The 22,611-nt window shown below is 53.8% G+C and overlaps 1 protein-coding gene across 1 annotated transcript in view; it reads left to right on the top strand.

The window, feature by feature from the left end:
- Positions 1-22,611, top strand: part of Cacna1i (calcium voltage-gated channel subunit alpha1 I) — a 112,438-nt gene that overhangs the window by 68,185 nt on the left and 21,642 nt on the right. The window contains exons 9-24 of the mRNA XM_057791404.1: positions 2,308-2,620; positions 5,374-5,783; positions 12,529-12,680; positions 13,881-14,066; positions 14,343-14,460; positions 14,595-14,750; positions 15,196-15,289; positions 15,922-16,124; positions 16,634-17,107; positions 17,424-17,524; positions 17,970-18,093; positions 18,291-18,359; positions 18,839-19,023; positions 19,483-19,609; positions 19,879-20,004; positions 21,151-21,240. Of these exons, the coding sequence (XP_057647387.1) occupies positions 2,308-2,620; positions 5,374-5,783; positions 12,529-12,680; positions 13,881-14,066; positions 14,343-14,460; positions 14,595-14,750; positions 15,196-15,289; positions 15,922-16,124; positions 16,634-17,107; positions 17,424-17,524; positions 17,970-18,093; positions 18,291-18,359; positions 18,839-19,023; positions 19,483-19,609; positions 19,879-20,004; positions 21,151-21,240 (2,928 nt within the window). The remainder of the gene's footprint in view (positions 1-2,307; positions 2,621-5,373; positions 5,784-12,528; positions 12,681-13,880; positions 14,067-14,342; positions 14,461-14,594; positions 14,751-15,195; positions 15,290-15,921; positions 16,125-16,633; positions 17,108-17,423; positions 17,525-17,969; positions 18,094-18,290; positions 18,360-18,838; positions 19,024-19,482; positions 19,610-19,878; positions 20,005-21,150; positions 21,241-22,611) is intronic.

The following is a 22,611-nucleotide window of genomic DNA, read 5'->3' as shown; positions in this document are numbered from 1 at the left end:
CATTCTTCCAGGACCTTAGTCAGGGGTATAGTTCCAAAATGGAGCATCCCAGGGGTACCATCTGGTCCCCATTTTTTCCTGGGGAAGTCAAGATGCTTTGACTGATTGCATGGACCTTGTTCCTGGGCAAGACATAGGGTGGGAGGTTGGCCTTGGTGGAGCTCTGGAAAAGTCTTTGAACTCTGGATTCTCTGCAGCTCTGTCTGTGGCCAGGTGATGGAGGCAGGGGTCTCTCTGCCCTTCTAGGTTAGCACTTCCTGTCCTTGCTTTCCAATTCCCACCTTGTTCTGCCTGCCTTTGGCTTTTCCCTTAGCATAATCCGCAGAGGACAGGCCTCTGGGAGAGCTGTGTTCCCTCCCCAGCATGAAGGCTGAGTTCTCCAGCTTACTGGTGGTGGGGGAAGGCAAGCTTGGCTCCCATGAGGAACACCCTGACTGAGGAGTTTGGAGAGACTGGCTGCTGACCAGAGACACACCTGCTGTGATTTAGCTCCAGTGGTTTCCTGGGGATCCTGGGGCATTGGACTCAGGAGAGACCGTGGATAAAAGAAAGAAGGGCCAAGATTTCATTCTGCTTCACTGGCTATTCAGAAACATTTTCGACAGAACATCCCGGAAAGATGGGCTGAGTTCCAGGGACAGAGCAAGAATCCAGGCCCTGCCCCACTCCAAAGAGCTCACAGTCTGGGAAGGAAGGGCTGACAGGTGACAATGACATATAGAACCTTAGGTATCATGATAGAAAGACGCCTATAAGGCTTGAGGGATGCAGGTGACTTCCTGGGGGAAGTCAGGATGCTCAGTCCTCTCCCACAGGAAGCCATTGACTCATGGTATGATTTGAGGCAGGCCACTCACAGACTTTGTGAGATGGGACAGTGACAACACAGTACCCAGGTGATGGGGAGGGTTAGCTGGGATGCGGCTGGGAGCCTGTATACCCTTGGTATCCAGGAACTGATCAGTAAATATGCCCTGATGTTATTGGGGTCGATTGAGTCCCAAGTACCCTGTCTCTGGACAGAGGGTACCATCCGCAGGCTGATGGTGGTCTTCCATCTTCACACACAGCTCCCAGCACTCCTCTGGTTAGGAAAGTTCTGTCCCCACTTTGCTCCAGTTTCAGAGAGGACGAGGGTTGCCTGGGTCACCCAGGGCAACCACTGCTGGGCAAAGGCTAGGTGGAGACCATACAGGGGCCAGAGTATAATCTCTCTGGTTCCTGTGTCCCTAACCAGTCCAGGCATGGCAGTGCAGCTCTCTGGGAAATACTGTGGATAAGACAATGGGGCAAAGGACTGCTGGCCGTCTTTTTGTCTAAGAGGCAGTCTGTTTTCCAGAGTCCTCTGGGCCAGGAAGTCCTCTTCGCCTTTAGCTCTTCCAGTTGTGTGTAACAGGGAGAGGAAAGAAGGATAAACCAGTGACTGGGGCAGCCATCTGCATGTACCCGTGGGTGATGTCCCAGAAGGCTGGAGGCCACATCTCTCCTGCCAGGCCAGAGGTGCTCATTCGGGGTTAGTGAGTATCAGGGGAGATGGCCAGTACCAGAATAGTTAGATGGGCTATAGTGGGGCTACCCAGCTCTATTTCCCCCTCCGGCACACAGCTGAAGTCCATGCCAGTGAGCAGAACTCAGGAGCTTCTGTGACTTGAAGGATTGTGTCTTTCCTCTTGGCTTCAGCATCTCTGCCCTACATGGGTGGATAGGGAGGCCAGGTCTTGGTCCTGATGGGGCCTGGGCTTGGATGCAGTCCTAGTTTGACCTGGGAAGTCACCTAGGCTGTGCTTTCCCCTGCAAGGACTCAGTGATCTTTTCCTGTCCCATCTGTGTCTGTGTTTCTGTCTCTCTGGGCCCCTCCATCTTCCCTGAACCTCTGTCTGTCTGTTTCCACCCCCAACTCCGCCTTCTCCATGTGCCCCATGCTGCTGTCCCTCTCCCTTCCTCCCTCTTTCTGTCTTCCTCCCCTCTCCCCATCTCCTTTCTTTTCTCTCTCTTTTTCCCTCTCCTCTCTCCCTCCCATTCTTCCCCCACTTTTTGTCTTTGACTCTCTGTGCTCTGGCTGTTCCTGTCTTGCTGTCTCTTTCCTGTGTATTCTGTCCTCTCTTCTGTGCCTCTGGTCTGTTCCCTCCCCCTTTCCCCATTTTTTCTGTCTCTGGCTTCCTTCTCTGTCTCTTGCTCTTGCTAACCCATTCTCTATCTCTGTCCCCTTTCCTGTGCCCTCTTGCTGACTCTACTCCTCTCTTTACTTCCTTGGCCCCACTGTTCCCTCTGCCCCCTGTTCCTGTCCTTTCCTCCTGTTGGTCACAGGTGGGCTCCTTCTTCATGATCAACCTGTGCCTCGTTGTCATAGCGACCCAGTTCTCGGAGACCAAGCAACGGGAGCACCGGCTGATGCTGGAGCAGCGCCAGCGCTACCTGTCCTCCAGCACGGTGGCCAGTTACGCCGAGCCTGGCGATTGCTATGAGGAGATCTTCCAATATGTCTGTCACATCCTTCGCAAGGCCAAGCGCCGTGCCTTGGGCCTCTACCAGGCCCTGCAGAACCGGCGCCAGGCCATGAGCCCGGGGACACAGGCCCCTGCTAAGCCTGGGCCCCATGCCAAGGAGCCCAGCCACCGCAGTAAGTGACCTTGCCCCAGATCACATAGCATGACCTGGGGAGGGGTCTCAGAATGGCAATATTACAAGCGGGTCATGCCTATTGGAGCAAGAGGTGTCCATATCAGATGTGGTATCCCAAGGATTCATTTTAGACTCTGGTGTTTCCCTTAGGGCCTGTCCAAGACTCATCTGCTCTTCTCATCCCCTGCCCTATTCCCTGTCCGGCCTGTGTGGGGTAGCCCTCTGCCTGGAGAAATTCTTCCAAGTTCTTCAGGCAAACCTGGGTGCCACTCCCTTGAACCTACACTTGAAAGTCAAGTGCACAGTGATTGGTTCATAGCCTTGTAAGACTAGCCGCCCTCTTGTCACCGCCCACATCATCTCCCGCTGTGGCTCCCATGGCTGTTCCCTGCTTACCAGCACACCTGAGTTCCCTGCTTACCAGCACACCTGAGCAATGACGTCAGGCTCCTGGCACATGGGCAGTGCATGCCATGGCACATGGGGCCCCTTGTCCCCATCCTCTGCTCCTGCCTCGTGCTTGAGTGGCGCTGGACTATTTGTGCAAGTCTGGTGTTCATCTTAGAAAGGATATTCTCTGCTGGGTACGTAGTGCAGTGGCTAGTGTGCTTGCTGAGCACGTGTGAAAGAAAACTCAAGATTCAAGCCCCATGGGGCATGGTGGTAATCCAGGTGCTCGGGACACAGAACTGGAGGATCAGAAGTTCAAGGGCATCCTTAGCTACGTAGTGAATTCAAGATCAGGTTGGTCTATGTGAGACCCTGTTGCAAGGAGAGAGAGAGAGAGACCTGAGAAGGGGGCAGACTAAAAATGGTGTCTCCAGTTTTGAGAAGGAAAACCAAGGTCCAGTGAGATGAGGACGTCACTTAAGTGGTGTGGCATGTCAACGAAAGGCCCAGCCCCATAGAGTGTCAGAGGTGCTGCGCCTTGCTGAGTGTCTGTCTCCAGCTGCAAATGCACCCAACCCTAAGTGGAGGCCACCCAGTCTACCAGGGGACTCCAGGTTTGGTCCACTTTCTCCCAGCTGGTGCATAGAAATTGGCAGGCCCCAGGACTGTTCCTTGGAGCAGCTGTGGGGCATGGCATGTTCTGTTCCCCTTATGAACTTGAACACCATGGGCTACCTTCTTCAGAGCAGGGCTCAAAGGGATCTCCTAGCTTGTGCCTGTGAGTGGGAACAATTACTGCCCGAGGCCCTGGCTCCATGCTCCCAGCTCTCTCACCCTGCCAGTTAGGGACCAGCAGAGACCAGACAGTTGCCCACTGTCCTCAGACACTAGCCATCTAGATGTGGTCCCAGGTGACCCGTGGGCTAGACTAGCAAGTAGAGAAGGATCTGGGCAAGGCTAGCTCTTCCTTGGGGTGTGAGTATTAGGAGGGCTTCCTCACTCTGGAACTCTGTGGGGGGAAACGCTTCACGTTTTTAGTTCCTCCACTCCTCGGGCCTCCAGACCGTCTTTTCCTGAGTCTAGTAGTGATGTGGCTGAGCAGGGCTTTGGTTCTCCAAGGCTGGAGCAGAGTGGCTCTGGCATCTGGTTGCTTTGCGGTATTGGAAGCCGGTGTGGGAAAGTGCAGGAGTTCCTGCTTTTCTTTCCCATTTTCTTTGTCTTATTCAAGCAAAAATGTGCTTATGTCACTATGATATAGGAAAGCATAAATAAGAAGCCAGCCGGGTGGCTCATGCCTTTAATCCCTGTATTTGGGAGGCAGAGGCAGGTAGATCTCTGAGTTTGAGACCAGCCTGGCCTACAGAATGAGTTCTAGGACAGCCAGGGCTAAACAGAGGGGAAAAAAAAGAAATAAAAAGAAGAAACCAAAACAGCTAGAGGGAAGCCTCCTGACATTTCTTTGAATTGGCTTGCAGATCCAAGGCTAGCCCAGGCGATTCAAAGCTAGCCCAGCATTGAAAGCCTCAGACACTGTCTTAGTTAAGGTTTCTATTGGAGTGAAGAGACACCATGGCCACGGTGGCAACTCTTATAAGGAAAACGTTTAATTGGGGTGACTTACTTATAGTTCAGAGGTTCAGTCCATTATCATCATGGTGAGGAGCATGGTTGGGAGCACGGCAGACATGCTGCTGGCTACAGCTTGATCAGAAGGCATCAGGAAGTCGACTGAGACACTAGTTGGTATCCTGACCATAGTAAACCTCAAAGCCCACCTCCACAGTGACACACTTTCTCCAACAAGGCCATACCCACTCCAACAAAGCCACACCTCCTAACAGTGCCACCCCCTTTAAGATTATGGGGGCCACAGTCCCATCTGTTGTGATCCTCCTGCCCCATCCCCATTTACCTGACTTTTGTATGAAAGGAAGTCCTGGGAACCCAGAGAACGAGGTTGCCTCTGTCTGGGGCTGAGCCTCCTCCCTGAGAACTTCACACAGATGAGCAAAGTGGGGAATGCCAAAGCTACCATAGCTTCCTCTGAGGGGCGTCCACTTTCCACGCAGACCTGCAGTCCCCAGATCCCTATAACTGCCTGGGAAGGTCCAAGGTCAAGGTCAAAGGTGACCAAGAGTTAGCACAGACTGTCACATGTTTCATGATGATAATCCTATTGCAGCTTTGGCGGGTGGGTGCTCCATCCCTGCTTCTGTACAGGGACAAAGCCCGGGTGGAGATAAAATGTTTCCCCAAGCAGCACCAGGCCCACCAGGCGGAGTTCACTTGCTTTAGGCAGTGTCTTTTGGGCAGCTGGGGATGTGGTTTGGACACTAATGCTTCTCTCTGTTTGTTTTTCAGAGCTGTGCCCACGACACAGTCCCCTGGACCCCACGCCCCACACTCTGGTGCAGCCCATCTCTGCTCTTCTGACCTCTGACCCTAGCAGTTGCCCACGCTGCCAGCATGAGGCAGGCAGGCGGCCCTCAGGCCCGGGCAGCACAGACTCAGGCCAGGAAGGCTCGGGCTCTGGTGGCTCCGCGGAGGCTGAAGTTGACGGGGATGGACCCCAGAGCAGTGAGGATGGGGCCTCCTCAGGCTCCAGGAAAGAGGAGAAGCAGGAGGATGGAGCAGCCCGACTGTGTGGTGATGTGTGGAGAGAGACACGAGCCAAGCTGCGGGGCATCGTGGACAGCAAGTACTTCAACAGAGGCATCATGATGGCCATCCTGGTCAACACTGTCAGCATGGGCATCGAGCACCACGAACAGGCCAGTGAGGGTACAGGGCTTGGGCCAGGTCGGGGGTAGGGAGAAGCAGGCCAGTGTGGAGCATTGGGTTCAGGTTGGGCAGGGGTGGAGGGGCACACCTAGGCCAGACAGAGCCCACCACATCTATCTCCTTGACCCTGGCTAGGGTAGTCTAATTCTTCTATATGGCTTCAAATCCTTGCCCAAGGCAACACCCGGGGGTAGATGCTCTTGGGTATCTTTAGAATGACTGGATGATGAGTGTGGTTCACTGGCAGGATAAGACTTCATGGGGTTGGGACTCAACTCAGAGGCTGCCTGCTTCTTTTCCTCCTAAACTGCCCAGAAGTCTGCAACCCATAGGGCATTCCTGGGGTAACAGCCTGTCAAATGCTGGCTCAGTTTGGAGTAACCCTATTTCCTGGCTCCTGTCCACTAGTCCTTTTTGGAGGGTGTGGCTTCCTTGGCCTGCTCCTCAGCTTGGTGGAGCACCCCCACTTCCCAGCTGGGAATGCCCAGACTCACTGACCTGAGGTCCCAGAGATAGCTAGCAGCCAGGCTTGAACCCAAGATTGACACCCCAGCAGGAATTGGATTCTGAGCCCCCTTGGCTATGGTGTCCTGTCATTCTGCAAAGCCCTCCCCTGTGCCTAGAGGGGGACACACTCTTCATTTCTCTGCTCATTAGCTCACCAAGCACAGGCTTCATTCAATTTAGTTAAATGTGGCCCCTGGGGCTGCCACCGACACTCGATTGGTACTGCAGGTTTGCCAGCTATTCTGACTTAATTAAGAAGATCTTTGGGGAGGGCTGCTGGGTGGGATCTCTGCAGGGAGAAGCTGGTGAGAGGAGAGGACTAAACTTTACCTTAAGGCCCTAGACTGTCAGAGCACAGGGGACCCAGCTGGGCTTACGCTCTTGGGGAAGGTGCTGGGGGAGGAGCTGCTCTCCAGCGCCTGGCTCTGGTGTCTACACCCTGCTCTACCAGAGGGGGCGCTGTCTCTGGCTTGCTAGAACCAGCTGGTGAGCACCAGTTTTCTCACACCTGGGAATGTAGCAAGCAGTTGTCAATAGTTGCTTGTTTGAGATGGATTCCGGGGAAAGAATTTACACCATGGAACTTGGCAGATGCCACAAATCAGGGTTCTTTCTTGCTGGTGGGTTTATTTGAACTCCCCTGGTCTCTGATATTTGAAGCCCCTCCAAAGCAGCACCACAGCAGAGGCAGCTCTTCCTTTGCCCCTGCTTGACCTCGGGCCAGTCACAGTCTCTACATGAGTCTGCTCAGGGTCTTTTCTGGCTCATCTCTTGACCCTGCCATATCCTACTTGAGCAGGCTGACTTCCTTTAAAAAATTGTTTTGAGCTAGCCACGATAGCACACACCTTTAATCCCCGCACTTGGGACGCAGAGGCAGGTGGATCTCTGAATTTGACACCATTCTAGTCTTAGCTTGTTCTAGGACAACCAGGGCTACACAAAAAAACCTGTCTCGAAAAGAAAAAAATCAACCATTTGTTGTTTTTTACCCATCGAGCTACCTTGTCGGGCCCCAAACTTTCTAACTCTATTGCAGCTTCTCCCATTGGTACAGCAGAAGTCACGTGGTGTGCAGTTGCCTCCTACCTGGAGTTCCCACCTGGCTGGAAGAGGCTCCTCCCAAGAGTAGGGTCTACCCTGATCAATCTCAGCCTTGAGATGTCTCCCTCCGAGGCAGATCATGTACTGGGAACTTAGTAAGCTCTAGGCCTAGAGAGAGCAAGGTGTCCCTGAGTCCTCACAAATATTTTCCAGGCTAACATCACAGCTTCCTGTTTTCACCCTTGGAAGGCCGCTACTCGGGGGCCATATCCTTCGTTCATGGTCCGGATTTCAACCCTGGTTCTGCTGCTGATGGACAGGTGGCCCTGGGAAAGTCAAATGCTTACCTAGCTAGTGCCTCTATCTACAGAAAAGTCAGACACCCCTCCCTCCACCCACCCACCCAACACACACCCATCCAACACACACAAACACCCAACACACACACACCCAACACACACACCCAACACATACATACCCAACACACACACCCAACACACACACACCTAACACACACACACCTAACACACATACTCAACACACACACCCAACACACACACACCCAACACACACACACCCAACACACATACCCAACATACACACCCAACACACACACACCTAACACACATACTCAACACACACCCAACACACACACACCCAACACACACACATCCAACACACACACACCCAACACACACAACCCAACACACACACCCAACACACACACACCCAACACACACAACCCAACACACACACACCCAACACACACACACCCAACACACACACAGATACACACACACACAGACACACACACACACACCCAACACACACAGACACACACACACACAGACACACACACACACACACACACACACACACACACACACACACGGTGGCCAGGAAGGACAAACGTGTGAATTCTGGTTGTCTAGTAGGCATTCATGACTCCGTGACCACTAGCAGGTCTTTTGTTTAAGCCTTCTGCCACCAGCCTGGGTGAGTTTCCCATCCACTGTCTGGAGCCTCAAAAATTAATTAAAGAAGAAGCGAGGAGGAGGAAGCGTTTTTAAACCGTGCTTTTTAAAGCAGTACCGAGTGGCAGCCATTGTTCCGCTGAGCTCTGGTGCAGAGCCCGCTGGTATTTTTGTTCCTCACCCTGGGCTCTCAGACATCTCTCTGCGGGAAACTGATCCGCCCCCAGGTTTATTTCGAGCATCCCCCACTGAGGTGGCCCCACAGTGAGAGGTGGCCCAGGACTGCAGATGGCATGCAAGGAAAAGGGGGAGAGGGTCATGGGTCCTTTTCCCTTGCCTCCACTGGGCCCTGCACCCTACCCAAGCCTGCAGAGAACTCTGGGTACCACTTGCAAGGGGGCAAGCGCTGAGGTCCTGGCTTTCACCCCTGCCTCTCTAATTATGGGGAGCTCAGTACAGATGCTCATGGCCTATAGCATGGCCACTGCTGCTCAAATAATGGCAGGCCAGCACCATGAACAATTTGTTCAGGCTCTGTATGGCATGGATATTCTGTGTAGGGCCTGGCCTAGAAGGACTTCACAGGTGAAAGGAAGTCAGCCAGTTATGGACCTGCCTGTGTTTCATGAAGACAGAGAGAATGACCAACAAGGACCAGGTGTATCTTGATGGCAGAGTACTTGCCTAGCATGTCCTGGGTCTAATTCCCAGCACTGAAAAAGAGAAATCGCAGGAGACCTGGGAGACTTGAGAAGCCCACACCCCTTGGGTAGTCTCTGGTTGAGTTGTGGGACCATAAGGAGAGTCAGTTCAACTTGACTGCCAGGCTTCATCTTCACAGACGTGGGAAGATGGGGGCAGGTGGGGAAACTGAGGAAGGCGAATAGACTGCCCAGGTGACCTGGCAAGCAGCCAGCAGGACTGGTTCTGGGGTGCAGAGGGCAGCTGTGGATGAGCACAACAAATGTAGGGGTACAGACCAGGAAGACACTTGGAGGCTTTAGGGTGGCCCTGCCTTAGTGTCTCTCTGACTAGACCTGGGCCTCCTCTCAAGCTGGGCAGGGCGACCCCAAAGCCTCATCCTGGCCTCGGTGAAGGCTGGTCAAGGCGGAGAGTGAAAGGCAGAGGTTCTATGGAATGGGCACCAGGAAGGGGTCTCCAGCTTAGGGCTGCTCCACTCTAGGATGTAGGGTCATTTTGGCTTTAGCTCCCAGGGGAATGTGTTCAAGACCTCCCCAGCTGTGGGTGACTCAAAGCTCATTGGGTAGCTCCTGTGAAGTAAACATAAACCAGGCTTAGGGTGACTCTGGGAAGAGAATTATGGGATGGTTTGGTGCCTGAAGTATTAACTCTGTGAGGGTCTCATAAGAGAGAGTGGCATTAACAAGGGTTGCAACCAGGGAGGGCTTCCTGGAAGAGATGGCATTGAGGTGGACAGCCCGTGGGGCAAGCAGGGTTGCTTGTCCACCGAGGGCCTCAAAGACACTTCTACCCTTGTGCAGTGGGGAGCCAGGGAAGGCTTTAAGCAGGGGATAACCTGTGTGCTGAACAAACTTCTGCTAAAACGTGGCCCGGTGATGACACTCTGTTCACAGGAGAGGGAGGAGGCACGACTCCAGAGTGGACTCCATCTTGGCCTGGCCATGACCCTGACTCTGACCCTGAGCCTTCACTTCTGTCTGAGCCATGTATTTCCCAACTATTAAATGGGCGCAGTGTGGGCAAGATTGGAGCTTAGATGATGATAGGCGCTTAGAAAGTGCTTCGCAGGCCTGCCCCCAGGAGGAACCTGCTGCCATTGTCACCATGGTGCTAGACTGGGCTTGAGGGGTTCCTGGACGGTTCAAAGACCCTTGTATGTCCTTTTATCTACCCCTATAGAGGTGGCCAGGAACTGAACAGCCTGGGACCGCTAAGCCCAGCACGGGGCCAGAATGAGCCCCCTGTACCTTCTAGATGCAAGCTGGTGTTTTCTGACCTGGACCACCTGCTCTTCCACAGGGAGCATGTTAGGCATCAGACCTCTCAATATCTGTAGTTCTGTCTGCCTGTCTCTGTCTGTGGTTTGTGTTGTCTCTCCTGGAGTGTCTCTGATTTCTACCTTATGGCTGTGTTTCAATCCACCCCTTTCCTCCCCGCTCCCCCGAAATAGGATGTCAGGAAACCTAGGCTGGCCTTGAACTCAATATATAGTCAACAATGACCTTGAACTTCTGGTCCTCCTGCTGCCAACCTCTGACATGCTAAGATATACTGAGTTAATGGGTGTGGTGATTGCACTTAGGACCTTGTGCACGTTAGGCAAGCTCTCCACCGACCAAGCCAGGTCCCAAGACCTCCTTCCTCACATCTTCATCAGGGCTTTCGCCTCTGCTCTGTGCTCTCCATATTCCTGTCTGTCTGTCCATCCACCCGGCTTCCATCTCCCTGCATCTCTGCCTGGTCCCTTCCATCCCCCGCTTGGCCTCCCACTGGTGGTGTCTATATTCATCTGTCTGCCTCTCTCCAGCCTGCCTCTCTCCCAGAAAAATGCTCTTGGGAGTGATGGATGGTCCATTAGAGAGAGATTAACAGGTGTGCGCTGCCTGGAGACAAGGCTGTTGCGGGGGAGGAGGGAGGCAAGCTAGTGACCTTTCTGAAGCGCCGCCGTGGCTCCAGCACAGTTGGAAGGAACACGTACACATTGTGTGCGGCTGAGAGCCAGCGGAGGGCCATCACGGACCTGTCAGCAGCCAGCCACCCTTCTCATCTCCAAAGATCTGGTTTGGGTGGGCCGAGCGAGCAGCATCAGAGTCCCTCCATCCCACGGCCTTCCCAGGGTCCTGCTCATCTTGCGCTTTGCGAGTCAAATGTAATTGTGGATGGAAATGGGTCCCTCTCCTTTTATCTGGACTTGAGAGGAACTGGCAGTTTTATTGGATTTCCTGGGCACTAGATGGGAAGCTGGTGGCTGCATAAATTTTTCTTTCTTCTTGTAAATCATATGGAATCAAAGTTGGGCCCCTGGGGGTCTCTGCTGCTCGGTGGAAGGCTTGAGCTTGGAGTTAGGGTGCCGGCAGGGTGGGGGGATGGCTTGCTGTCATTGCACTTGCCTGCCATCCAGCCCTTGCCCTGTCTGGGATTTTGGCTTGGTTAGCCTGCTCTGTTCTCCCGTGACTTCCCCCAGGAGACTGCCTGGCTCCCCAGCACTGTCTCCCAAGCTTAGCTTTGCCAGCGTTGGTGGGTATTGGCTTGCTTTGTTTTGGGGTGATTTGTGGGACTCTACCAATGAGAGTGGGCATCCCCTGGCCCCTTTAGGAACATAAAGGTCCAGCACAGTGTGGGCTCTTGGAAGACCTATATGATGCACCCAGGAGGAACCAAATGAATGAATGAGTGGATGAGCTGGTTCAGGCAGAGTTTCTGTGTGCTGCAGCAGAGTCCAGTCTGCTATTCCTGCTGGGTGGTTCTGTGTAAGCCAGTCCCCAGCACCCAGCCGGTTCCCTTATTTCTCAAATGGAAAGGTCAGTGATGGCCTATCAGGTTTTGAGGTTCAGTGATGGAGGAATAAGTGACCCATTCTTTTCCTAGGTTTCAGGCAGGAGCCATTGGTGTCCCCTTGAGCACTAGGCCCTTCACCATGGAGAGGAGAGCCTCTTTGCTTCACACCCTTAGCCATAGACTGTGTCTTCTACACCTTGCTCGTGGATGGGGGGGGAGGGGGTCAGAGGCAGGGGTCAGGCCTGGATCCATCTTTTTTATCCCCATGGCACTGTCTGTTTCAAAGCAGGATCCTCAGTGGTTTCATTTTAAGCTGCTACCTGCCTCTTGAAACTCCGAGAGAAATAGCTCCAGGGGTAGAGGGAGGCCCATGGCTGAAGAATGGGGGTCTGCTGCCACCAGCTAGTGACTCTGGACGCTTCCCTTGATCTCCTTGGTGTTCCCTGAGAGTCACTGTGGAGGCGTCCTGTGCCTAGGGTTGTGCCTGGTATGCAGTAGGTACCCTGTCTTTTGATTTCTGCTTCCTGGCAGTGTGTGAGCAGCTGATCCATCTGTAGCATGGGTAGTAATGCCTCCCAGTGCACAGTACCAGCATCACTGGTGGGCTGCCTCACTCCCTCGCAGACGCCACCCCAGGATCCAAAGGTAGCACAGTTAAGAAGCCCTAAAGACGACGGTCCTATGACAGGGACGCGCCAGGGTCACACGTTCTTCACCCTACATCCCACAGCCCGAGGAGCTGACCAACATTCTGGAGATCTGTAATGTTGTCTTCACCAGCATGTTTGCCCTGGAGATGATCCTGAAGCTGGCTGCCTTTGGGCTCTTCGACTACCTGCGAAACCCTTACAACATCTTTGACAGCATCATTGTCATCATCAGGTAACCACACTGCCACCTGAAAGCTGAGGAGTGGGAGTGAGAGCCCCAAGCCTTGATAGCACAGGAAGTCTCTGAATGACAAAGGAAACTATTACTGACAAATACCAAATAAACTGGTCATTTAGTAATATATGCTTCTGCATTAATGCGCTCAATCGGGGTCGCCTTGAGTCTGAGGCCACTGAGTTCCAAACAGGGGTTGGAAACACAGAAATAACCTCATCAATCATTATGCCACCTGAAGATATTAGCTATTCTGATTGCCCATGAAGTCATGGCTATGGCTGACTCTCTGGTTTGTTGTTTATGTTCATAATCAAAAGAAGCACGCAACCTCAGAGAGAGGACAGTGACATCCAGAGCCTTGTGAGGCTTTAGACAAAGACTGCTGCCTTCTCATTGTCTTTTTTTTTTTTTTTTAAGTTTTTTTGAGACAGGGTTTCTCTGTGCAGCTTTGGAGCCTGTTCTGGAACTCACTCTGTAGACCAGGCTGGCCTTGAACTCACAGAGATCCATCTATATCTGCCTCCCGAGTGCTGGGATTAAAGGCGTGCACCACCACCACCTGGCCTCTTTGTTCTTCTTCTATTTATTTATTTATTTATTTATTTATTTATTTATTTATTTATTTTTGGTTTTTTTTCGAGACAATGTTTCTCTGTGGCTTTGGAGCCTGTCCTGGAACTAGCTCTTGTAGACCAGGCTGGTCTCGAACTCACAGAGATCCACCTGCCTCTGCCTCCCAAGTGCTGGGATTAAAGGCGTGCGCCACCACCGCCCGGCCTCTTTGTCCTTCTTTACAAGTGTGCATATACATGTGTGTGTGCATATGCATGTGTGTGTGTGTGTGTGTGTGTGTGTGCAGGTCAGAGGACAACTTGGCAGGAGTCACTTCTCTCCTACTATGTGGGTCCTGAGGATTGAACTCAGATCATCAGGCTTGGTTCCAAGCTTCTTGACCTGCTCAGGTATCTCACCAACTCGAGAGCCACAGGCTTTTTGATGTAGGACCCATGGGCTCCTGGCTAAGAAAACCTGATTTAAGGGGTGCTGTGGAGTAGCACCCAACACCATTTGTTAGATGGATGGCTGGATGATGCAAGCTGTTTCTCTGTCCTCCTTGCCTTGTCTACCTCTTCCATCTTTCCGTCCTCTTGGCCTCCCACTGACCCCTCTACCTCCCCCCAACACCGGCTGCAGCATCTGGGAAATCGTGGGGCAGGCGGACGGAGGCCTGTCGGTGCTGCGCACCTTCCGGCTGCTGCGGGTGCTGAAGCTGGTGCGCTTCATGCCGGCGCTGCGGCGCCAGCTCGTGGTGCTCATGAAGACCATGGACAACGTGGCCACCTTCTGCATGCTGCTCATGCTCTTCATCTTCATCTTCAGGTGCGCCCTGCCTAGCCAGGACTCAACACTGGGGAACCTGATAGGGGCTGTGGGCATGAGCCTGGGATGTGGAGGCTGGTGGAGGGAGGATCTGGCTGTGAACCCAGCGCCATCACTCAACCCTGAGGGCCCTGGGCAGGTCCTTCCTCTGAGCCCTGACATCCCCTCTATTAACACGGACTGGAGATGGCCCTCTCTTCTGGCTCTGGGTGGTCTCGGCAGTTGCAGAGAGTTCAGTGCGCTAAGTCTCACGAGCCACTTCCTTCTTTTGCACAGCATCCTTGGGATGCATATCTTCGGCTGCAAATTCAGCCTCCGCACGGACACAGGAGACACAGTCCCTGACAGGAAGAACTTTGACTCCTTACTGTGGGCCATTGTCACAGTGTTCCAGGTGAGTGACAGCTGACAGCTCTTGATCTCAGAGGTGCGAAGGGAGAAACGTCTGGATGGCAGGTCCTGGATAGTCTTAGGCTAACAGCCTGGGCTTGGGAGTATTCCAGGACTGAATTGTATCCTTCTCGACAGATCCTCACACAGGAGGACTGGAATGTTGTCCTCTACAATGGCATGGCCTCCACCACTCCATGGGCCTCCCTCTACTTTGTTGCCCTTATGACCTTTGGCAATTATGTACTCTTCAATCTCCTGGTGGCCATCTTGGTAGAGGGCTTCCAGGCTGAGGTAACTATTGCCCTGGGCAGGTCACTGGGGAGGGGACAGGGAGCCTGGTTGGGGATAAGTACCAGCTTATAATTTTAGCAAGTAGCGTCCCCCTGAAGTAGAGCTGTCTGAGGCAGCAAGCTTCCCATCCCGATCCTGGAAGCAAATGGAAGCTGCATTCAGGATCCCCACTTCTCCTCCAGGAGCCTTCACTACCTCAGATTCTAAAGCTTCCAAGACCTGACTTTCCAGAGCCTGCCTCTCTCTCCATCTGTGAGGCTTTGGGGAGTCCTGGAGGTCAGGAAGACTAGGCTTTGTGGCCGATGTCCTCACTGTCCTCTCAGGTCCCCGTTCTGAACCAGTTTCCCCATCTGTAAAAGGAAGGTGGAAGCACCCATTGAAAAATCCCAAGGATAGGGTAGGAAAAGGCAGAGCCGACCTGTGTCAATGTGAGCTGATTTCCCAGGGTGATGCTAATCGCTCCTACTCTGACGAGGACCAGAGTTCATCCAACATGGAGGAGTTTGACAAGCTCCCAGAGGGCCTGGACAGTAGCGGGGGTAAGCAGACACCCACTTTCCACTCAGGGTCAGGAGCCTTCCGTAGATTCCCAGGTGGGCATAGGATACGATGGCTTCCCCATGAAGCCTGGGCTCAGGATTGCCACTGGTCTGTTTTTTTTTTTTTTTTTTTTTTTTACAATTATATCCAAAAGAGATGCGTGGTTTCAGAAATGGACATTCACAGACCTCCTGGGTTCCCCTAGAAAGCCCACCTGCTGCCTTTCCTACATGGGACACTGAGTTAAAGCCCCGGTGTTTTAGCATGTGGCCTGCATTCTGGTTATGTCTGCTACCACTAGGGTAGCCTTCTCCAACCAAGCCCAGTGGCCAGGGTAACCCAAGAAGACAGTGTCTGCCTGTGAGCATGGGAGTGAGGTTCTCCTGCTGGGTGGAGGTCTAGGCTGGCCCCAGAACAGAAGGAAGGGTTCATGAAGAAGTAAATAAACAGCCTTGCAAGGAGGTTGGGGGAAGGTGTGTGAAGTAGGTGGCAACCTCCGGGATTTCCTGATCAAGGATGTCTCCCCAGAAAAAGCTCTCCATCTCCATACGTCTCCTTCTGATTGGCTCATGTCTGTCTGTCTGTCTGTCTGTCTGTCTGTTTGTCTGCTTTCTTCATCTCACACCTCCAGATCTCAAGCTCTGCCCGATACCTATGACACCCAATGGACATCTGGACCCTAGCCTCCCCCTAGGTGGGCATCTGGGTTCTGCTGGTGCCATGGGCCCTGCCCCCCGCCTCTCACTGCAGCCAGACCCGGTACTGGTGGCCCTCGACTCCCGCAAAAGCAGTGTCATGTCACTGGGCAGGATGAGCTATGACCAGCGGTCCTTGGTGAGTCCTGTGGGTGCTACGATGGATGCTCCCTGTTGGAGGTGGAAGGCACTGAGGGGCCGTGGTAGGAAGTGCCCTGGCTAGGGTACCACACCATCTAGTCTAAACCAGTCAGGGTCTGTGTTTATGGCAGTTCTGGGTGCTCTGTGCCAGAACAGGTTTTGGTAGCTGGAATGAAAGGCTGTGGTCTGGTGGAGAGACCTGGGATTTCATCTTGGCAGCAGTGTATTGACTTTGGAGGTGAGGCCAACTGGAAATTTAATCTGGCCTCTGCCACCTCTGAGCTGTGTAAAAGCAAGCAAATTATCACCTTTCCCTGAGCCTCAGTTTCCTTATCTGTAAAGCAGGCTCTTATTTACTATATACTTTCCTCAAAGAAGGAGGGGGTTTGATGCCCGTCATACATTGGCGTGGGTGGGCTCACTCTAGCATGGCTTGCAGGAGGTTCGGGCCTTGGTGCTAGATTACGGTGTGGGTGACTGCTGATCCAAGCCTGGGCCTCTCCGCAGTCCAGCTCCCGGAGCTCCTACTATGGGCCCTGGGGACGTAGCGGGACCTGGGCCAGCCGCCGCTCCAGCTGGAACAGCCTGAAGCACAAGCCACCCTCAGCTGAGCATGAGTCCCTGCTGTCGGGGGAGCACAGTGGCAGTTGCGCCAGGGCCTGTGAAGGAGCCCGGGAGGAGGCGCCATGCCGCACTGCACCCTTGCATGCCCCGCATGCCCACCATGCTCACCATGGACCCCACCTTGCACACCGTCACCGCCACCACCGCCGGACGCTGTCCCTCGATACTAGAGACTCGGTGGACTTGGCAGAGCTGGTGCCTGTGGTGGGCGCTCACTCGCGGACTGTTTGGAGGGCAGCGGGCCAGGCTCCTGGGCATGAGGATTGCAATGGCAGAATGCCCAACATCGCCAAGGACGTCTTTACCAAGATGGATGACCGCCGCGACCGTGGGGAAGACGAGGAGGAGATCGACTACGTGAGTTGGGACTGGACAGGACCCCTGAGAAGCTGGATTATAAAAGCAGTCTACACGGCTGGAAGAGGCAGATTCAAGGGACATGGCTTTGGGTTCACCTGGAATGGTGGGTGGGGCTGGAGGGCGGAGCTGGAGGGCGGGGCTAGAACTGCCCACCCTGGACCTACTGTTGCCAATCCTTTGGTTGGGGTCGGGGTAAGAGTTCAGAGTTTATCCCGTGGTCCCACCCACACTCCCTTGGGTGGCTGGCAGAGTGGGAAGAGGGGGGCCACTCTGTGCACCACCAACCCTGGCACCCAATTCCTTGTCTTGCCAGACCCTGTGTTTCCGGGTCCGCAAGATGATCGATGTCTACAAGCCTGACTGGTGTGAAGTCCGTGAGGACTGGTCTGTCTACCTCTTCTCCCCTGAAAACAAGTGAGTGGTGGCTGGCTGCGGTGAGGGCCAGGGAGGAGGGTGACATGTTTGGAAGAGCGCCTCCATATGCTAGAGAGAGGAGGGTCTTCAAGGGAAGGGGAGGGTCCAGATGGCCCTCCTCGGCTTTCCTGAGCATCTCCTGTGTTGGGCACAAGCCTGGGCAGATGCACAATCCAGCCTGAAAGCTCAGATGGAGCCCTTCCCATCAGAGGCCTTTGTGCTGGGTGTTGGAGGCAGCTGGTTGACCTTGTTACATAGGTGTATGGTTGGGGAGGAGGCTCCAGTTGGGCATCTTCGGCAGATGTAAAGTTGGCACCTGTTGAATGGCTACAGGAGGGGAGAGGGATCCCTTCCTCTCAGCCATTCTGGTTTGGGAGTGTGTATTGGTCCTCCGTCTTCCTTCTGGTCAAACTGACCCTGCAGGGGTTTCCTGACTTCCACTTAGGTTCCGGATCCTCTGTCAGACCATCATTGCTCACAAGCTCTTTGACTACGTGGTCTTGGCCTTCATCTTCCTCAACTGCATCACCATTGCTCTGGAGAGGCCCCAGATTGAGGCGGGGAGCACTGTGAGTGGCTGCCGCCCTGGGGCTGGGCAGAGGGTCTCAACATTGGGGATGGCCAGGGTGGGGGAGCCCAGGAAGAGCTCGGCTAAGCCAGACACTTAGTGGCAGCTGTCCTGGCTGCTCCTGGCTGAAGCAGAGGCTGATTAGGCATATGGACAGTTGTGGAAGACATGGACTCACGGCTTCTCCCACTCTTTCAGGAGCGCATCTTCCTCACGGTGTCTAACTACATCTTCACAGCCATCTTCGTGGGCGAGATGACACTGAAGGTTGTGGGCTTCACCACTATCCTTCCCACTCCCACCTGGAGCCCCTGGCTTAGGCCTCACCCCTCCTGCTGGCCTGGCGCTCAGCAACATTCCACAGGCCCCAGAGGTCCTTCCTGTTGGGCTCTAGACCCTGGGCGGAGCTCTGGGATGAGAGGGGATCAATGCCTCCTCTTCTCCAGTTATTAAACCCAGCTTGAAGGGCGCGTTTGAGTAGAAGCATTACCCTGGGGGGCTCCCAGTGTGGGTGGCTTTGGATTGAGATCTCACTGTCATTCTCTGAGACCATAGCTTGGAGCCTTCCCTGGGCCCAGACCTGCTCCTTCCTGCCCATCACCAGCCTTCAGAAGAGCCATCATGAGCCACACCCCACCCATCACCTCTTTACAGGAGGCGGACCTGACCTCCCATTGTCCTGCCCCTAAAGGGGAGTCTTATGGACCCCTCCACTTCCCAAGGCTTGACCCTAACCCTGTCCCCAGGTGGTTTCTCTGGGCCTGTACTTCGGCGAGCAGGCATACTTACGCAGCAGCTGGAATGTACTGGATGGCTTCCTGGTCTTTGTGTCCATCATTGATATCGTGGTGTCTGTGGCCTCCGCGGGGGGAGCCAAGATTCTGGGAGTCCTCCGGGTCCTGCGACTCTTACGCACCTTACGTCCTTTGAGGTAAAGACCCTGCCACAATGCGTAGGGGTAAAGTGTAGGACAAGGTGGCTGCTGTGTAGGGAAATTACCCGAGTCTAAGAGGGTCGTCACTCTGGCTTGACAATACAGGCTCCCAAGAGCACTGTGCCAAGCATGCCACACTGCTGGGGGAGGAACCAGAGAGCCTAGGGCAGGGGCTCAAATGGCTTCCATAATGTGACCTCCTCTGTGTTCCTGGGTGGCTCACTGCCATCTCTCGGGTGTAATGTATACCGCATGGGTACTGGGTGAGGGGTCAAGTGTCCTTCTATGTGTTGACCTAGGTAGAGCTTGCTGCTCACCCCTGCCCTAGGTAACCTGGCAACTGTTACTTCATTTCCTTGTTGGAACCTCACCTCTCAGGAGGCCTGGTGGCTGTGAACTGAGTTGGGGCTGTCTCTCTGTTGACTCAGTGCCCTGTCCTTCCTTGCCTGCCTGCAGGGTCATTAGCCGGGCCCCTGGCTTGAAGCTGGTGGTAGAGACACTCATCTCCTCCCTTAAACCCATCGGCAACATTGTGCTCATTTGCTGTGCCTTCTTCATCATCTTCGGCATCTTGGGGGTGCAGGTAAGGGGGTGCCCACTTGGCGGGGTGACAAGGAGCCCAGCCCAGCCTATTCATACCTACCCCCCCCCGCGCACGCTCTGCCCCCGCACCTGTATTCACTCACATGGGGACTCAGGTGGTCTTGATGGAGCCAAGTGAAGGAGGCAGAGCCAACCTGGGTTGACTGAGCAAGGGGCGGGGTTGTGTGGGTCAGTTCCTGGGGAAGCTACCCCTCCTTTGATTGTGCCTCCTTCACCCCGAGCAACCAGCTCTCCCCTCCTTGCGCACAGCTGTTCAAGGGAAAGTTCTACCACTGTCTGGGAGTGGACACCCGCAACATCACCAATAGATCTGACTGTGTGGCCGCCAACTATCGCTGGGTGCATCACAAGTACAACTTTGACAACCTGGGCCAGGTGAGCACTTCATGGGTCACGGGCCTGGCTCGGGTCCTGCATTGTTGCCATAGACCCTTTTCCCTTTCCGAGCAGGAGTTTCCCATCCTGCAAAGTGGGTAGGGGTGGAGTCCTGCTCCCGGGAGGTGTGAGGCTGGGACTCTGAGTGCAGAATCTGCCAGCATGTGAAACTTGGCTGGTGCTTCATGAACACTGGCTCTCGTCTTACTTTCCCACCCAAGGGTTGTTACTGGGGGCTTTAGAGCCGTCCACACCTGGGCATACACCCCAGCTGTTTGTTTTGTTTTGTTTTGTTTTTGGTATGGATATTCCACTTGAGGTTCAGTTTCTTCCTCTGTCAAATGGGCATATGATAGTCCAGTAGACAAACTCAGCTGGTGACTAGTCCATTGGGCCTCTTGGCCTGGCGTCTTCTCTTTTCTAATAATTCAGACAGCTTGCAGGGTCCTGCTTTGCCTTTGGTCCCCTCCTGGGGATAGTTCCAGGTGAGAGCTGCCTCCAGAGGGCCTCATTTCCCCAGCCCCACAAAGACTCCGGCAGCTAGGTATTTGCAGAGAGGGGGCTATTTTTCTCCCCGGGGTGTGAGAAGAAGCAGGGTCAGGGGTGTCCCCCTCACTGGTGTCGTCTCCCCTGGTGGCCCCTGCTGGTGGCCCTGTGGTAGATCCCCTGATGCTCACTCACAGGTCCACATTCTCATACCTGAGTTAACACCAGAGGCTAGGTTGAGGCCCAGGGCTCCTGAGCTTCTGATTCAGGTGCTGGGGACTCCTGGGGTGACAAAGGCACAGCCCTAGGCTTGCCAGGAAGTGTCCCATCTAAAGACTCACTGCCCCCTCATAGGATCCTGTGCTCTTGCTGTGGGCCAGAGCATGGGAGTTCGTGGACTCTCTTGCTGGACATCACAGCCAGTTACTACTAGAACTGAGATGGTGGCTCAGAACTCTGGCTCCAGTTCGCCTTCTAACCCCACAATAGCAGCCGCGGGTGCACAGCGGGCTCACAGGAGGTGCTCAGAGAGGCCTCATTCGTCAAGGGCACAGCTCGACCACTCAAGGAGACCTCTTTGCTTTTGGTCTCCTAGAGGCAGAACAGCAGAGGCCTGATGTACCCACATCTGTCACCCCTACCCCTTCCTTTGTCTTCCAGGCCCTGATGTCCCTCTTTGTCTTGGCCTCCAAGGACGGCTGGGTGAACATCATGTATAACGGGTTGGATGCTGTTGCCGTGGACCAGCAGGTGGGCATGACTTGGGCCACAGCTGATGAGGATGGCGGGGAGGGACCTGAAGTCACCTCTGGCTCTTGGTCTCCTAGAACCACCAGGTTAGGTCTGGAGCTAGAGGAGGTGAGGAGGGTCAGTGGTGATGAGTAGACTTGTAAGTGTTCCTTTATCCTTGACTGCCTCTCCTCTTCCTAGCGATGGACTCCACTCACTATTCTGAGCTGGCTGCTTCCTGCTCAGTTTTCTGCTTTGTTTATGAATAAGTGGGAGGGTGGGTGGATGAGTGCAGGCTGAGTAGATGGAAGGCTGGTGGATGGATGGATGGTACATGGATGGATAGATGGATAAGTGGGTGGGCTGGTGAGTGGATGGGAGGATGGGTGAGTGGATAGTTGGATACGGGTGTGGGTGGGAAGGTAGATGAATAGATGGATGGACAGATGCATAGATGAGTTCATGAGTGGGTGAATGGATAGATGGATAGATAGATAGATGATAGATAGATGATAGATAGATAGATGATAGATAGATAGATAGATAGATAGATAGATAGATAGATAGATAGATAGATTGATTGATGAGGGGCTAGGCAGTTGTGGCACATGCCTTTAATTCCAGCACTCAGGAGGCAGAGACAGGCAGATCTCTGAGTTTGAGGCCAGCCTGGATTACAGGACGAGTTTCAGGACAGCCAGAGCTACATAGAGAAAAACAAAACAAGCAAAACAAACAAACAAAAAACCAAACCACCACCACCAACAACAAAAAGATGAATGAGTGGCTGGGTGGATGGATGGATGGATAGCTGATGATTGGGTTTATGGATGGAGAAATGTGCGGGTAGACGGATGGATGAGGGGGTGGGATGATGGGCAGATATAAATGGGTTGGATAGATAATGAGTGGATGAATGGATGAGTGGGTAGATGGGTAGGTAATGGAATGATGAATTGGATATATGGTGAATATGGATGGGTGAGTGGGTAGATGGGTGGGTGGGTGGGTGGATGAGTGGATGGGTAGGTGAGTGAGTAGATGGGTGGATCGGTAGGTGAGTGGGCAGATGGGTGGGTGGGTGGATGAATGGATGGGTAGGTGAGTGGGTAGATGGGTGGGTGGGTGGATGGATGGATGGGTAGGTGAGTGGGTAGATGGAGAGTTGAATGAGTGGGTAGGTGGGTGGTGATAGATGAGTTGGGTAGATGGTAGATGAATGCTTGTATGGGGGAATGCGTGGAAGGTCAATGAAAAGACAGCAGACCAATGTATGCAGAAAACAAGCACAGGAGCAGGGAAGGGGACCGCTTGCTGTCCTCCTTACTCACGCCAGGCCCAGGCCAGACATTTCCCATGCTTGTTGTTTTCACCTTACTCCTTGGAGCAAGC

The sequence above is a fragment of the Chionomys nivalis genome, chromosome 17 (genome assembly GCF_950005125.1).
Source record: "Chionomys nivalis chromosome 17, mChiNiv1.1, whole genome shotgun sequence".
NCBI lineage: Eukaryota > Metazoa > Chordata > Mammalia > Rodentia > Cricetidae > Chionomys > Chionomys nivalis.
This window is presented reverse-complemented; position numbering and strand designations above follow the sequence as displayed.